Source organism: Pelophylax lessonae (assembly GCF_965119305.1).
Source record: "Pelophylax lessonae genome assembly, chromosome: 5".
In the NCBI taxonomy this organism is placed as follows: domain Eukaryota; kingdom Metazoa; phylum Chordata; class Amphibia; order Anura; family Ranidae; genus Pelophylax; species Pelophylax lessonae.
The window spans coordinates 189,806,648-189,823,546 of record NC_138772.1 but is presented as its reverse complement, the minus strand read 5'-3'; the positions used below and the strand labels follow the sequence as shown (position 1 = coordinate 189,823,546).

Genomic DNA, 16,899 nt, shown 5'->3' with positions numbered 1-16,899 from the left:
CACCACCACTACCAGTGGCGGCTGGTGAAGTTTTAAGATGGTGGGGCGCAAGACCCCGCCCTTCCATTTTGACCCCTCCCATTTCTAAGAAGCCCTACCCCTTATAGACTCCACCCATTTTGTCCCCTATATTTTGCTTGCGTGAACAAATTCTCCCAATATATCACATATTAAGGGGTCCATCAGTACTAGTATATCCCATAATAGGGAGCAGGGGCCCTATTATGGGATATACTGTGAGAGACACCCTATTATGGCATACACTGACTGAGAGTGGCACAAACTCCACAGTACAGACCCCCCCAGCACAAACCCTGCACAAACCCCTCAAGCACAAACCCCCTAGCACAAACCCCACAGTACAGGCCCCCTAGCACAAACCCCACAGTACAGGCCCCCTTTCAATGTAGTGACCAGCGTACATGCCCCTTTTCAATGCAGTGACCAGAGTACATGCCCCCTTCAATGTAGTGACCAGCATACATGCCCCTTTCAATGTAGTGACCAGTATACATGCCCCCTTTCAATGTAGTGACCAGCATACATGCCCCCTTTAATGTAGTGACCAGTATACATGCCCCCTTCAATATGGTGACCAGTATACATGCCCCCTTCAATGTAGTGACCAGTATACATGCCCCCTTCAATGTAGTGACCAGTATACATGCCCCCTTTAATGTAGTGACCAGTATACATGCCCCCTTCAATGTAGTGACCAGCATACATGCCCCCTTCAATGTAGTGACCAGCATACATGCCCCCTTCAATGTATTGACCAACATACATGTCCCCTTCAATGTAGTGACCAGTATACATGCCCCCTTCAGTATAGTGACCAGTATACATGCCTCCTTCAATGCACAGTGACCAGTATACATGCCCCCTTCAATGCACAGTGACCAGTATACATGCCTCCTTCAATGCACAGTGACCAGTATACATGCCTCCTTCAATGCACAGTGACCAGTATACATGCCTCCTTCAATGCACAGTGACCAGTATACATGTCCCCTTCAATGCACAGTGACCAGTATACATGCCCCCTTCAATGCACAGTGACCAGTATACGTGCCCCCTTCAATGCACAGTGACCAGTATACATGCCCCCTTCAATGCACAGTGACCAGTATACATGCCCCCTTTAATGCACAGTGACCAGTATACATGCCCCCTTCAATGCACAGTGACCAGTATACATGCCCCCTTCAATGCACAGTGACCAGTATACATGCCCCCTTCAATGTACAGTGACCAGTATACATGCCCCCTTCAATGCACAGTGACCAGTATACATGCCTCCTTCAATGCACAGTGACCAGTATACATGCCCCCTTCAATGTAGTGACCAGTATACATGTCCCTTTCAATGCAGAGACCAGCGTGCGTGCGTGCCCTCCCCCCCCCCCCCCCCCGAGACTTTGCTTACCTCTGGTGCCACCGCCGTGGACGTCTTCTTCCTCCGAGTCCTCGTCCTCCATGCGCACCGCCCGTCACCGTCCCGACTCCCTGGCGTGCTGCCCAGGAGTCGACTTCTTCCTCCATGCGCTCCTCCGGACATCTTCTTCGATTCTTCCTCCATGCGCGCCGCCCTCTTCTCTGACGTTGGGACGGTGCGTGACTAACGCACGCACCGCCCCCACGCGACGTCACCCGGGATGTCCTCTATGATTGGTCCAGGCTGGAGACTGGACCAATCACAGCCAGGACATTCCGGAAAGTGGGGAGTGTCGGGGCGCATTGCTCTGCTCCCTGATGACCCCCAGAAGGCCGCCAATCGGCGGCTCTGCTTCAAGAACGTGGGGTGCAAAACCCCACCCCCCCATAGCCACCAGTTAGTTCGGCGCCCCTAGTGGGCTAAAAATTGTATTTTTTTTCTTCCTTTTTTTTTATTGGGCCAGGAGATTGGGGGGACGGTGCCCCTGCGCCCCCTATAGACCGGCCACAACTGACCGCTACGTTTAAGCCCAGCGGACGCTCGTAATTTTAGAAATACCAATTATGACTTTAGAATAATCATCTGTAACACGCGCTGTCACCGCAGACAGGAATGTCCAGAGAATTTATTCTAGACAGTAGCGCTCTCCAAGAGACAAGTTCGTTGGTAGCTTGCATTAAGAGCTTAGGGACAAGATTAACACTTTTTAAAATAAAGTTTAATAATAAAAAGGTTAAAATTGGTGCAAATGAAAATATTTACAGAAAAATGGGTTTAAAAGAAATAGAGACACAATTCAGCAATTTAGAACAATAAGATTAAGAATTGGAAATGAAATACTTGCATTCAATGTCCTGAGTAGTATCAGAGTTTCAGAAGCTGAGCCAGTTCTCAAACGTGATAGATGTTCCTTCTTTGATGATACAGGAGAATTGACTAACCCTATCTGCCTCTCTCCTTTTCTCTGAGACCGCAGGGGGTGTCACCAGAGGTCCCTGACCAATAAACACAGTAGCCATGGGTGGCCCTAAGGTGTAGACAATGCCAAGGAACCTCCCGTTTAGACAGATTTATAACATAATTCATATCTCGAAATATGTAATGGTTACATTCTTTAAACTGCTAGTTTATCATTCAGCCTGTGATTTGGCTTCAAACGATACTAAACATGAATATTTTATTGCACAGGAAATTATCTTATTGCTATCTCCTATTCTATATGTGACAGGGTGATCGTGCATGGTCTCGTTCCATTCAGTATTTTATTTTGCCTTTAACTATACACTTTCTAGAGACATATCTTGTTTGTGTTTAAAGTTATGAGTTTGTGTGTGAATGAGTTCATTTTCCTAATGAACAATTTGGCTGTGGAATTTACGACGTGGCTCTGGCCAGCCGTACTGGACATCTGGTAAGATTTCCGTCTGTGCTTGAGATAAGGGTCTTTGAAGTGCCAGCCCTTTGAAGCCTCTGCATTCCTACATTAATTAGCTCAAGTTGGGGACTGGGGTGAGTGAGTGGTCTTTAAAACTGTCATGGCTGAGCTCTGAAACAAAATGGTTGCTTGACAAAATGGTATATCCAGTGCAGGATACCATTACAGAGGACTGCATATATTAATTGATTATTTCTTTAGAGTCGTGGGACTGGTCGTGGGACTGCCGTATTTACTCTCTGTAGATTCCCAGGGATAGAGGTCAGCCACTGGGTATACCTCAGATCATAATCTCTCTTTTGTCTGATTATTTCTTTACTTTATAGCAAACAATGCCTCCTGAGTGCGCATAACAGCATCTTATAACAAAGCCCTTTTGTCAAGAGGAATGTAAAAACAACAGGGTCTGATGCTGTTAAGGTTACTTATGCCTAGTTTCCACTGAGTGGTACGGTATGGTACGGTTCGGTTCAGTTCGGTTCAGTACGGTTCGGAACGGTACACCTTGCGTTTCCACCGCCAATAGTACCCTTTCATGATAGGCGTGGTGTAGCCTGAAAGCAGTGATCGACGTCACTTGATAGGCGTGGTGTATGCCGGAAGCAGAGTAGAGAACTCTCGCACAAAGCAAAACAAACAACAATGAAGGAAGTAATGCAGATTGTGTTCCTGCTTCTTGGCATGTGGCTGTTTGTCACAAGAAGGAGACAGCGTTCGTTTGAGCAAAGGGTGCAAGGAAAAACACAGCTGAAAAATATATGAAAATACTACAGAGCTGGGACGAGACGGACAACCCAGAAAGAAAAGCAAGACAAAAACGACGGCACAGGAGGGTAAGCTGTTGTGACCTGTTAAGCAACCCTACAGTCTCAGAACCATGCACTGACTCTTGACATCATAAATCCCTCTAATTAATTACTGCCTGTTATTGCTAATATTTCCTGTACCTGGTAGATGCATTTAAGTACCTGAACACACCCTCATTCACTACTACAGTGTGTATGACATGTTTTCAATGTATTTTTTTTTTTTCAGATAATCAATCTGTTGCAAAATCGGCGCCGCAGACCAACCATTTGGACATTCAACCGATCAGATGAATGGTGGGATGTGATTGTTCCAGGATTCCCACACACACAGTGGGTGCACAACTTCAGGATGTCCCCTGAAGAAAAGAGTTGCAATTGCACTATGGAAGCCGGCAACCAGCAGCGACTACAGAAGTATTGGCCATCTTTTTGGTGTCAGCAAAATAACAGTGTGTCGGTGTGTGCAGGATTTCTGTGAGGCCGCCTGCTCTTTGTTAGTTTCCAAACAGATTTGTTTCCCTGACCAGCAAAAGCTTAAAGAAATGGCAGACTACTTTGAGAATCTATGGGGACTTCCTATGTGTGTTGGTGCCATTGATGGGTGTCACATAACCATTATTGCCCCAAAGGAGTACCACTGTGATTACTTTAATAGAAAAGGCTGGCATTCTATCATCCTGCAAGGAGTTGTAGATGGGAAAGGATTGTTTTGGAGTGTATATGCAGGAATGGCTGGGAGTTTGCATGATGCTTGTGTCCTAAGACTGTCCACATTGTGGGAGTTAGTGGAGCGAGGATGCCTTTACCCAGCTTGCACCAGGAACATCGGTGGCGTGAATGCTGGCTATTATGTGCTAGGAGACTCTGCCTATCCTTTGTTGAATTGGCTCCTAAAACCAATTCCCGACAATGGCCGACTGACAGAAGAACAACTGACCCACAACAAGAAAGTGTGCAGGGCTCGGGTGGTGGTAGAAAATGCTTTTGGGAGGCTTAAGGGCAGGTGGCGGTGCCTTATGAAGAGGAATGACAGCGACATTGAACTGGTGAAATCCATGGTGTTGACTTGTTGTGCTCTGCACAATATTTGTGAAAGTCATGGAGAGGATTACCAACAAGAATGGGATACACCTGTAGCAGCAGAGCCTGTTGTGCCACTGGCACAGGATGCAGAAGAGGAGGGCAGAGATATACGAGAGGGTCTGATGCATTATTTGAACAATTAATTTCTATTTGATAATTTTTTTATATTTATTTAATGATAATTTACTCAACCCCCATGTCATCAAAAATGTTCATGTCTGTCTTTCCTCATGCAATAAGAAATGATGGTTTTTGATGAAAACATTCCAGGATTATTCTCCATATGGTGTACTTCAACTGGCCCCAAATTGTTGAGGGTAAAAGTGTAGCTTCAAATTGCTTGAAATGATACCATACGAGGGTCTTATATAGTGAAGCCAACAAACAAAAAAAAACTATATTCTTTATAAACACAAATGATCGCCTTGCAAGTGCTTACACTTTCTGTATTCTTCAAAAAGTAATGTCCTACGCCTTCCCTATTCTACTTTTGAACAAATTGGAACTGTCACTGCGTTCAATTCTTAAGTAGAATAGAAAAGGCGTAGGACATACAGCGTAAACTTTTTAAAGAATACGTAAATACGTTTATCTGACAAAGGCGATCATTTGTTTATATGAAGCATATAACATTTTTGGAGAAAATGAACGATCATTTTACTAGATAAGATTATTCCTTGTCTGGGATAGTTTAAAGCCATTTGAAGCTGCACTAAACTGTACTTTTGATCTTCAACAATTTGGAGACCAGTGAAGTCCAGTGAAGTCCACCATATGGAGAGTAATCCTTTAACAGTTAAAAACAGTAATGTAAACAGAATGACATCAATTTGTAGAATAGGTACGTCCTGTTAGACAGCCATAGAACACATGATGCTTCTTAACCCTGCCAGGCAGAGTGACGTAGATCTACGTCGCTCCCCTGTCACTCCGTTTTGAGCCAATAGCGGGCGAGCGCGCGCCCGCCTCGGCTCGTTCACGGAGGAGTACGGGAGTGGGACCGGCGGACCCGATGTCCGCCGGTCACACTACAATCGTCGGTAGAGCGGGAGAAAGGCGGGCGGCTTATGTAAACAAGCCGCCTGTCATTCTCCCCTGTGTAAAAATGCAGATCAGACGGTTCTACTATGTATAACCGTTGATCTCTGTTTTTACACCAATAGCCATGTCCCACTACAGTTAGAATCACGCCCCTAGGACACACTTAACCCCTCCCTCTCCAATACAGTTAACCCCTTCCCTACCAGTGTCATTTTTGCAGTAACAGTGCATATAACTAGCACTGTGAGGAAAGGGGAGGTAATATGGCGCTGTCAGGCTAATAAATAGGAAAAAATTTTTTCCTATTTATTAGCCTGACAGCGCCATATTACCTCCCCTTTCCTCACATTTACCAAATATAGTTATCTATATTTTTGAGGTAGGCTGCAGTCATTTATTTATTTAATTTTCTCCAAAAGCGCGGAAACTTTCCCCCTACATATAACTAGCACTGATTACTGCAGTAATGTCACTGGTACCCTCAAAAGTGTCAAAAATGTCAATCAAGGGTCCGATCTGTCCGCCGCAATGTCGCAGTACCGCAAAAAAAATCGCAGATCGCCACCATTACTCGTTAAAAAAAACACCAAAAATGACAAAAATCTTTCCCTTTGTTAGTAAACACGATAACTTTTGCGCAAACCAATCAAAATACGCTTTTTGAGATTTTTTTTTACCAAAAATATGTAGCATAAAACAAATTGGCCGAAAATGTTAAAAAATTTAGATTTTTACATTTTTTGGGGGGGAATTTCATATAAAAAAAAGTGAAAAATATTGTTATTTTTGCAAAATTTACGCTCTTTTTTTGTTTATAGCGCATGATCAAAAAATCGCACAGGTGATCAAATACCACCAAAAGAAAGCTCTGTTTGTGGGAAAAAAAGGACGTGAAATTCGTTTAGGTACAGCATCGCACGACCGCGCAATTGTCCGTTAAAGTCACGCAGTAAAAAATCGCAAAAAAAACCCTGGTCAGGAAGGGGGTAAAATCTTCCGGGGCTTAAGTGGTTAATGGAAAAAATGATTTCATTTCATTTGAAAATAGTCAAACAAGTGCTTTATTGAACGAGTTGTGTAACAAAAGTAGTGCAAAAAATAGTGTTGAATGTCAAAAAAGTGTGCTGGGTGCAAAGCACTACTGGCTGGATGGAGGCAGAGGATCACGACAGTTGCTCAACACCTGCACCAGCTGACTGAGTGTGCCAAGGAAGGCTTGATTGAAGCTTGCAGTCTGCTCAATGTGTTGCCTAGTGATTTAACCCTTAATGCCACCTTGCCTCACGGGCATCCTCCAGCATTATCTCAAAGCGTCGCTCACGACGGTCCTCCATCCTCTCTAACCATTCCTGATGCCTCTCATCAGCTGCCTGCATCTCCACCAGGGCTGCAACAACATCCTGCTGCCCCCTTTTTCTCCTGCCTAGAATGCAAAACAGACATCAATGTTTGAAGAATTTCTGTTCTTGTGATTAAACGTATGCAGATATATGTAGGGGGGAGACATTAGAAGTACAATGCAATATCATGATTAGTGTATTACTATTAATCCAAAATAAAAAATCATTGTACAAAAAGGTGTGTGACTTTTCACTCTGGTTTTCATGTCTTACTGATGAGTGTACACCGTGATGCTCTCGCAGATGATGGCGCCGATTCTGGTGGTGTCGGTGTACATGCAGTTGAACTCGAACTTGCAGTTGAACTCGAACTTGCAGTTGACATCGCAGGTGCAGTTGAAATCGAACTTGCAGGTGAGTTCTCAAAGGTGAACAGTCCCTCTGTGGTTTCATCCTGACTGATAGGATCCTCAACTGAAAAGTTACAAGTCAGGTAAGTACACTGTAACAATAGGTTCAAGATATACCATACTATACATACAGCTATGAACATACCAGCAGACTCCATCATTGACTCCAGCAGAGAGGTGGCCGTATCCATGCCGCCCCCTCTTCCCAAATTGGCGGCTCTGTGTCCATAGATAGCGTCCAGCATATAAAACCATTTCCAGGTCTTTCTGTTTACGCCACTCTGGCTGTTGTGGTCTTTCACCTTACGGTATTCGCTCCACAGCTTCTTGCATTTAATGCGGCACTGCTCTGGTGTCCGCTGGAACCCCTCTTCAGTCATCCTCTCAGAAACATGCTGGAACACCTTCTCGTTTCTCACCATTCCATCGAGTTCTCTTTGCACCCTTTCCTCGCTGATGATACCCAGGAAGATCTGCACCTCCTGTGTTGACCAAGTTTCCCTGCGCGCCGACATTTCTGTTGCTTCCACAAACACATTATGAATGCCGCCCACGGAAGTGACGACTCTCTGTCAACCAATCAAAGTTCTGCAGAGTGTAGCTCCACCCAGTTGGTACGGTACTAATGTTCTTGGTACCCCAACGAAAGGGTACCAAAAAAGTGGTACGGTTCGGAATTAGGGTACCATTCATAATGGAAACGGCATAAATAGCGTACCGTACCGAACCGAACCGTACCAGAAAGCTCAGTGGAAACGAGCCATTAGGAACTAGAAGACATCAAATGTAAATATACAGTATGTTCAAACATTTGGCAGGGCAGTTACAGCAAGTTCTTAGAGGTCTTCTCCCTTCTGCTTGCATGAGTCATCCTCAGATAAACTCAGTACGTGGAATGCATCAATTATTAACAAATGTCTTCTATTAAATGAGTTTTCCTTCTTAAGATACCTTATTCTTTACATTTACTTACAATACTTTGGTTCTGCCCATGATTATTTCAAGGTTTTCAAAAATACTGAGGTCAGTGTAAATTTCTGGCCACCAAAATATTGCTAAGGATCCTGCAAAAGAAAGAGGGTCTAATTTAATAATTTTGGCAATAGAGAAGAGTGGTTATTTAATAGGTTTATCTTGCATAATATCCATCTAGCAATCAGTCAGCATCATATTAGTTCAAGCAAACAATGAGCAGCAGCAATTGCATCCCTTGCTGTGTCTATTTAATATAACTTTTTTTTTTTTTTTTACAAAGAGAACCGCAAAAATGAAGAGTCTACTGCAGAGACAGGAGCACAATACGATAAACTCTGCTATGAAGGAGCAAAATCACCCTCCATGTTGTTCCTTGTGGCAATCACTGGTAAATGCATGGACTTCTAATGTCAACCAGTTATTGCTATAAAGACAGATTCAAAATTTAAAAATTTGGTGTTATCAATCCGCTTTACTTCCCTAATATGTTCCTGTTTTGATAAAGTCTCTTTTTTAGTCACAATTTTTATTTTTAATATACAATACACCCCCTACCTGTTTTTCAGCCCCAAATCCCACTCCCAGTGCAAAATCCCACCCTCTTAGTGGTGTAGGATTAACTGAAGACACTGGAAATAGAACATGCAGGTCCTCTATTACTGCACTTTCATCTATGTCTAAAAAAGACAAAACAAGTTGAGTATAAGAACTACTAATGCAGAACTGTGTCCTTTCCTGTTAGACTTTGCTGTCAAATGCCAGGTCCAGGTCTCAAATGGTATCCAGGAACCAATCACTGTGGTTCATGATCTTGTGATAACCATAACAGCCAATCATGATTACATGTACTCAGTATTTAAACCTCTTAAGCCTGCAGATGTCACTGCAGCCTGAAGATGCCAGCGTCCCTCTGTAAGATACGGCCATCATCAGATACAATCACAGTATTAAAAATAATAATACATGATTTAATTGAAAAAAATATTTTTATGACTTTAGTTAAGCCTATAAAATAAAAATCTGTGAATAAATCGGCGTTAATTCCAAAATAAATAAATGTACTTCAACATGCTAAATTCATAACACTCCAACCAATAAATATAAAATGAATAATCATAAAACCAAATAAACTGGGTTGACCTCTGATAAAGTCACGTGTTTTAGTGACGCAACGCGTCGGGTGGAGTCGGGTGACGTCACTTCCGGTCTACGGCTGTGATCGGAAATTTGGATTCTTTACACTGCACATTGCAGGGACCGAGCGGTCCGTTTTTCACACACTATACCTGCAACTGAATTGTAAGTTACTACTGTTGTTTATAATAAAATGTATCCCTTATACTGCACCATGAAGCTCTCTATTCTTATATGAGGGAAATCTCAAGGAGACCTTTTTTCCATCTACTTTGGGCTGGTGATTCACTACATCTTGTCAGCTGTAATACTGCTATCATTGGAGCTACACGGAGAAGCCTTTCATTTATAAACAACGTTTTGATTTATTCATTATTGAGGTGAGCAGCTATTGCGCTCAATGTCGGATTCATTGTTTTGGGATTGTTCACATTGGTGACACTGTTGGATTGAAGTTTTATCACGTTTTTTGGATCACCATTGTTCTATATTTTCTTGCACTTGCACATGGACTTTTTATGAACTTACAGTTGTGTTCAAAATTATTCAACCCCCACTGAAATTGATTGTTTTGGCCAGTTTGACATTGATTTTGATCATTCAGTCATCCTGCTTACAATTAAATCAAAGAGGCACGTGTAGGTCCGACAAATATAACATAACATTTATAATGAAATAACAATGTCTTTTCTGTGCTCACATCATTATCAGTTTTATTCAACCCCCAAATGACATTCAATCTTAGTACTTAGTACATCCTTTTACAGTTATAACAGCTTTTAAATGTGAAGCATAGCTTGACATAAGTGTCTTGCAGCGATCTACGGGTATCTTCGCCCATTCGTCATGGGCAAAAGCCTCCAGTTCAGTCACATTCTTAGGCTTGTGCACTGCAACGGCTTTCTTTAAGTCCCACCAGAGGTTCTCAATCGGATTTAAGTCTGGTGACTGTGATGGCCACTCCAAAATGTTCCAGCCTTTAATCTGCAACCATGCTCTAGTGGACTTGGAGGTATGCTTGGGATCATTGTCCTGTTGAAAGGTCCAACGTCTCCCAAGCCTCAGGTTTGTGACGGACTGCATCACATTGTCATCCAATATCTCCTGGTACTGAAGAGAATTCATGGTACCTTGCACACGCTGAAGCTTCCCTGTACCTGCAGAAGCAAAACAGCCCCAAAGCATGATTGACCCCCCGCCATGCTTCACAGTAGGCAAGGTGTTCTTTTCTTCATAGGCCTTGTTCTTCCTCCTCCAAACATAGCGTTGATCCATGGGCCCAAACAGTTCTTATTTTGTTTCATCAGTCCACAGAACACTATCCCAAAACTTCTGTGGTTTGTCCACATGACTTTTGGCATACTGCAGTCGACTCTTCTTATTCTTTGGAGACAGCAAGGGGGTGCGCCTGGGAGTTCTGGCATGGAGGCCTTCATTACGCAGTGTGCGCCGTATTGTCTGAGCAGAAACTTCAGTACCCACATCTGACAAATCTTTTCTCAGTTCCTCAGCAGTCACATGGGGACTTTTCTCCACTCTATGCTTCAGGTAGCGCACATCAGTAAAAGTCAGCATCTTCTTTCTGCCACGACCAGGTAGCGTTTCAACAGTGCCCTTTGCCTTGAATTTGCGAGTGATGCTTCCTATGGTGTCTCTTGGTATGTTTAACATCTTTGCAATCTTCTTATAGCCATTGCCCTTCCTGTGAAGAGTAATCACCTCTTCTCTTGTCTTCCTGGACCATTCTCTTGACTTCACCATGTTTGTAACCACACCAGTAAATGTCTAGAATGAGCTGAGTTTCACATTCATTTTAAAGCTGCCTAATTGGTGCTTATTAGGCTTTATTGCTGCTCCCTGACATCCACAGGTGTTTTCAATACCTGATTGAAAACACTTCAATGAACCTCTGTTCTTCAGAGTGGTAGTCTTTAAGGGGTTGAATAATTGTGTCAATGAAGAATTCACAAAAGAAACATTTACTACTGTATTACAAAACCAATTGATGTCATTTTAGTTGCATATGGTTCTTTAAGAAGTCTTTGTAGGATTTCATTCTGAATACAATTACAAATGTACACTAAATTCCCTAAAACCCTTTACAGCATTGGGGGTTGAATAATTTTGAACACAACTGTATACATTGATTGCTTTCACGTTTTATATCATATAGATATATTTATTTTGTTGCACTTGCACAGGGACTTTTCATGAACTTCTATATTGACTGCTTTCACGTTTTTATATCAATTTTATATATATATATATATATATATATATATATATATATATATATATTTTTTTTTTTTTTTTACCGTTTTTCTGCACAGTTCATTTGGTCTTATGATTATTCATTTTATATATATTGATTGAAGTGTTATGAATTTAGCATGTTGAAGTACATTTATTTATTTTGGAATTAGGGCCGATTTATTCAAATAATTTTATCTTATTGGGTATGTGGTGACACTACAGAAATTGGCAGCGTATTCTCTTATTTACATTCATTGTGATCACTTTTACTTCACCATTATTTTTCATTTACTTCACTGGTTGCGCATTGGCCTTTATACCTTTATCTAGTTAAGCCTATAATTAATCAGCTGAACTGAATATATATTAAAACAGTGCACAAATTAAATATTGTATATGCTTTTAAAAACAATGTAACCATTATTTAGATAAGCAAATTAGTTATAGAATTATTATAAAGTAAACCAACAAATACTGACTGACTGGGCCCCTTTTGGTTGTTTTCCCTTTGGACTGTGTATTGTATGCCTTTTACTCCACAACCTTTTTTTTTATATTTTTCTATACATGTGTTGATTCCATTGTAGCCCCTTAAAGTCCCACAGAGGGTTTTTTCTCCTATTTTCAATTGTCTATATTGGGATTAGGAATGATCGAATGGTTCGGGTCGACCATCGGTTCGACCTGAACATTGGGTGTTCGAAATTCGGCCGAATTCCAAACTTTTTGCGGTAAAAGTTCGGAATTCGGGCACCATTACCGCCCAAAATGCAATGGGACAGGAAGTGGGCTTTAAAAGCCCGTGATTGGCCCAGAAACGTCAGTAAAAGCCAATGAGGGGGCAGGAGTCTGCTAGGAATGTGATTGGAGTGACTAATGGGACCAGAGGCCAATCAGGAGTGAATACGCCCCCCCCAGTATATAACATAGCCCCACCTAACCTCTAGCACTGTAATACAGAGGCTTTGGAAGAGAGTGGAAGCATTTGTGTTTCTCCTGCTGTGTTAAACAACGTTGCTGCATAGCCGATTGCTTGTAAAGCTCCATATCAGCAGAAGAGCAGTCAGCTTACAGAAAGATTGTCAGTGTAGTTAGAAATACAGCGATTCTGCTGTTTGAGTTAGAAAAAAAAAAAATAAAAGAATTTAAAGGGACAGTGTCAGTTAGAAATTATCTTCTGCTGTATGGAGCTGTTCTTTTAGTGTGAGGAAAGGGATATGCAGTGTAGTTAGGGTAGTATATACCACTATAGTTAGATTCAATAATCTAGTTTTTGTAGGGATACTTTTAAGTGTCAGGGTTCCGTCTAGTGAGCATGTTGCACTGCTGATATATCTACAGCAGGTATACGTGCTTGCTAGTCAGCTATTGTGCAAAATACATTTCAGCGATACACACATCTGCTGTATTTAGCGACAACTTTGGGTCGCATAGCAGTGTGCGTTTTGCAGGTGAATTTCACCGCGCAGAGTTGCCAAAGCCTCAGTGACAACTATACATAAATTAAAATTCATCAAAAAAAAAACAGATTATTTTTCTTAGAGTTTCAGTAGCGCAGGGATGGTGTTACCCTCCTTTCATAAAGTGCAAATAAATAAAGTGCATAAATTGCATAAATAATGCAAAACATCCAACTAAGCAAGAACAGAGTCCTTCAAAAGTATTTGTTTGTGTAGTGCCAGAGCAATACACAGTGCCTTTAATGCAGGGTCATTGGTGTCAGTTATAGGAACCACCGCACAATGTCACCACCACCAGCTCTGGTAAACAAAGACTTTTGAAGGACTCTGTTCTTGCTTAGTTGGATGTTTTGGATTATTTATGCATTTTTTGCACTTTATTTATTTGCACTTTATGAAAGGAGGGTAACACCATCCCTGCGCTACTGAAATTCTAAGAAAAATGATCAGTTTTTTTGTGATGAATTTTAATTTATGTATAGTTTTCACTGAGGCTTTATCAACTGTGCGATGTGATCATCACCTGCAAGACGCACACTGCTATGCGACCCAAAGTTGTCGCTAAATAAAGCAGATCTGTTTGACGCAGAGTAGCAAAGCCTTTTGCAGTGGACTTAAAGCCTCAGTGACAAGTTAACGCCTGTTCTTGTTGTAAGCGTTAAGTCCACTGCAAAAGGCGTCACACACATCTGCTTTATTAGGAGCAAAAGAAAGGCGTGGTTAAGCAAAAAAGTAATTTTTGAAGATTTGGCATGCTATAATTCTGGTTCTGGACATGCTACAGAGCTGAAACTTCACAGGTACACCTTTTAGTCCCCCCAGACACTAAATCCAAAGAAATCTAATTTTTTTTTAATAATTTTTTTAACCACTTTACCGCTGCTCACTAGAGCTCTACTGCGGCAAAGTGGCTCGATACCGTCTGACGACGTAGACCTACGTCGGGCGCGATCACAGCTCCCAGAGCACGCTCCCACGCGCCGCGGGTGCCGATTCCGATCGGATTCAGTACCGATCAGTCACCAGATACTGACCAATGATTTTTGGTCAGTATCTGGCGATCGGTCCCAGCCAATGGTTAACTCTCCCCTGCCTGTGTAATGTAAACACAGGCAGGTGAAGTGATGTCACTGTCCCTTCTGGAGTCCTTTCGGTTCCAGGAGAAGACAGAGACACATCCAAAAACGTGAGTTACACCAAACAGCACACTGATACACCTCACATAGGCACATTTAACCCCTTGATCACCTCTGATCACCCCCAAACCCTTCACAGTGAACACTATACACAGTGGTATACAGATCTTTTACTGATCACTGTATAAGTGTCACTTGTGAGCCTAGTTTGCGCTTGTGCTAGGCCCAGATAGGGTTAGGGCACCCGCCACCTATCCCCTAATAAAGTTTTAACCCCTTGATCACCCCCAGTTAACCCCTTTACTCCCTATTACTCTGTGCACTAAATACATAAATACAGTATATAGGTAAATACTGATCACTGTATTTAGTGTCACTAGTGACCCTAATTTGCGCTTGCGCTAAGCCCAAATAGGGTTAGGGAACCCGCCACCTATCCCCTTACAAACTTTTAACCCCTTGATCTCCACCAGTTAACCCCTTCACTCCCTATAACACAGTGCACTAATATATACAGTAAATCAGATAACTACTGATCACTGTATTTAGTGTCATTTGTGACCCTAATTTGCACTTGCGCTAAGCCCAAATAGGTTTAGGCCACCCGCCATCTATCTGCTATAAAGGTTTAACCCCTTGATCTCCCCCAGTTAACCCCTTCACTCCCTATCACACAGGGCACTAATATATACAGTATATCAGATAACTACTGATCACTGTATTTAGTGTCACTTGTGACCCTAATTTGCGCTTGCGCTAGGCCCAAATAGGTTTAGGCCACCCGCCATCTATCCCCTATAAAGGTTTAACCCCTTGATATCCCCCAGTTAACCCCTTCACTTCCCTGTCACAGTGTTCACTATATACAGTGATTACCGATCACTGTATTAGTGTCACGGGTGACACAACTTAGGCTAGTTAGCGTCAGGGTCCCACTATACCACCGTTACTTAGCGTCAGTTAGAGTCAAGTACACTAACACACATACACACACACCTCCATTACTAGAATAGTGTTTGAACAGATCAATATCTGATCTGATCAGAACTATACTAGCGTCCCCATAATTTTGTGTTCCCAAAACGCAGTGTTTGCACAATCAGCACTGATTCCTGCTAGCACCTGCATTTAGCCCCCCTGCCCAGGCCACCTTACCCAGGCAAGTGTAGTAATCAATAGATTACTGACACTTCCAAAAAACACAAATCACACAAAACCGCTGCGTTAGCAGAGTCAGGCCTGATCTCTGTTAGCACTAGCAGTTTTTTTTTTGTAGCGACCAAATAGTCCTCGACAACCAGGTGCTTTTATTACCTAGTAGTCACACTACTGTACCGGTAAATTTAGGTACTAAAATGACCAAACGTTGGTACAGTGGTGAAGAGGTCTACAGTATAATGGCCATGTCAGATGAGAGGGATGGGGAAGCCTCACTGGCAGAATCAGGGTCAATATACGAACCAGATGACAGCAGCGGCTCCCTGACAGATAGCTCCGACAGAGGGGTCCCTGCTAAGGTCGTACCCGACCCCATTCAGGAGTTGCTGAGATGCAAGAACCGGGAGTTTCTCGTATGTAGCAGAGTGCCAGTACTAGTGCCGCTCACACTTCTTGTGATCTGGCAAGCATGAGCGGCCTAGTACACCCTGGACCTTCAACCAGCACTGCAGTATCACCTGGTGACGTGGCGAGTCACCTAAGTGCAGTGGCTAGCACGAGTAGTGGCCCGCAGCCACCGCGTATCCGAAGACAGGCCCGTAGAGCCCATAGTGCCCTCCCTGAAGCGCTGGCATTTCCTAATTAGCAGCCCACAGATTCCACAGCGCCAGTACTTCCCCCATTCACAGCCCAACCTGGAATCCACGTGGAGACAGCTGGTTTTAATCCCATTCACTTTTTTTAGCTGTTCTTCACGGAAGATCTTTTCAGATCTATTGTGGACCAATCAAATTTATACGCTCAACAATTCATCGCCGCCAACCGAAATTCACCCCTTGCCAGACCATTCGGCTGGAATCCTATTACGATTCCCGATTTTAAAAAGTTTCTGGGCCTTTCCCTCAACACGGGCATTACAAAAAAGAATGAATTGCGGTTATATTGGTCCACTGACCCAATTCATCAAATGCACGTGTTCTCTGCTGTTATGTCCAGGATTCGATACAAACAAATATTTCGGTTCATGCATTTCAACGACAATGAACTCTGTCGTCCTCGGGGAGACCCTGAATATGATCGGCTCCACAAAATTCGGCCCCTCATAGACCACTTCAATCAGCGGTTCACAGCCTTGTTTACCCCCCAACAAGATGTCTGCATTGACGAGTCCCTGATAGTGTTGAGCGAACACGGACTGTATTATTCGTGTTCGTACCGAATAATTGGATT

At 42.7% G+C, this 16,899-nt stretch overlaps 1 protein-coding gene across 1 annotated transcript in view; it reads right to left on the bottom strand.

The window, feature by feature from the left end:
• The window catches only part of LOC309556458 (epidermal growth factor receptor-like), a 285,296-nt gene that overhangs the window by 52,327 nt on the left and 216,070 nt on the right, over window positions 1-16,899 (bottom strand). Inside the window, exons 12-14 of the mRNA XM_082258918.1 lie at window positions 8,532-8,617; window positions 7,699-8,122; window positions 7,079-7,226 (exon numbers count right to left, since the gene is read on the bottom strand). Coding sequence (XP_082115044.1) covers window positions 7,079-7,226; window positions 7,699-8,122; window positions 8,532-8,617 — 658 coding nt within the window. The remainder of the gene's footprint in view (window positions 1-7,078; window positions 7,227-7,698; window positions 8,123-8,531; window positions 8,618-16,899) is intronic.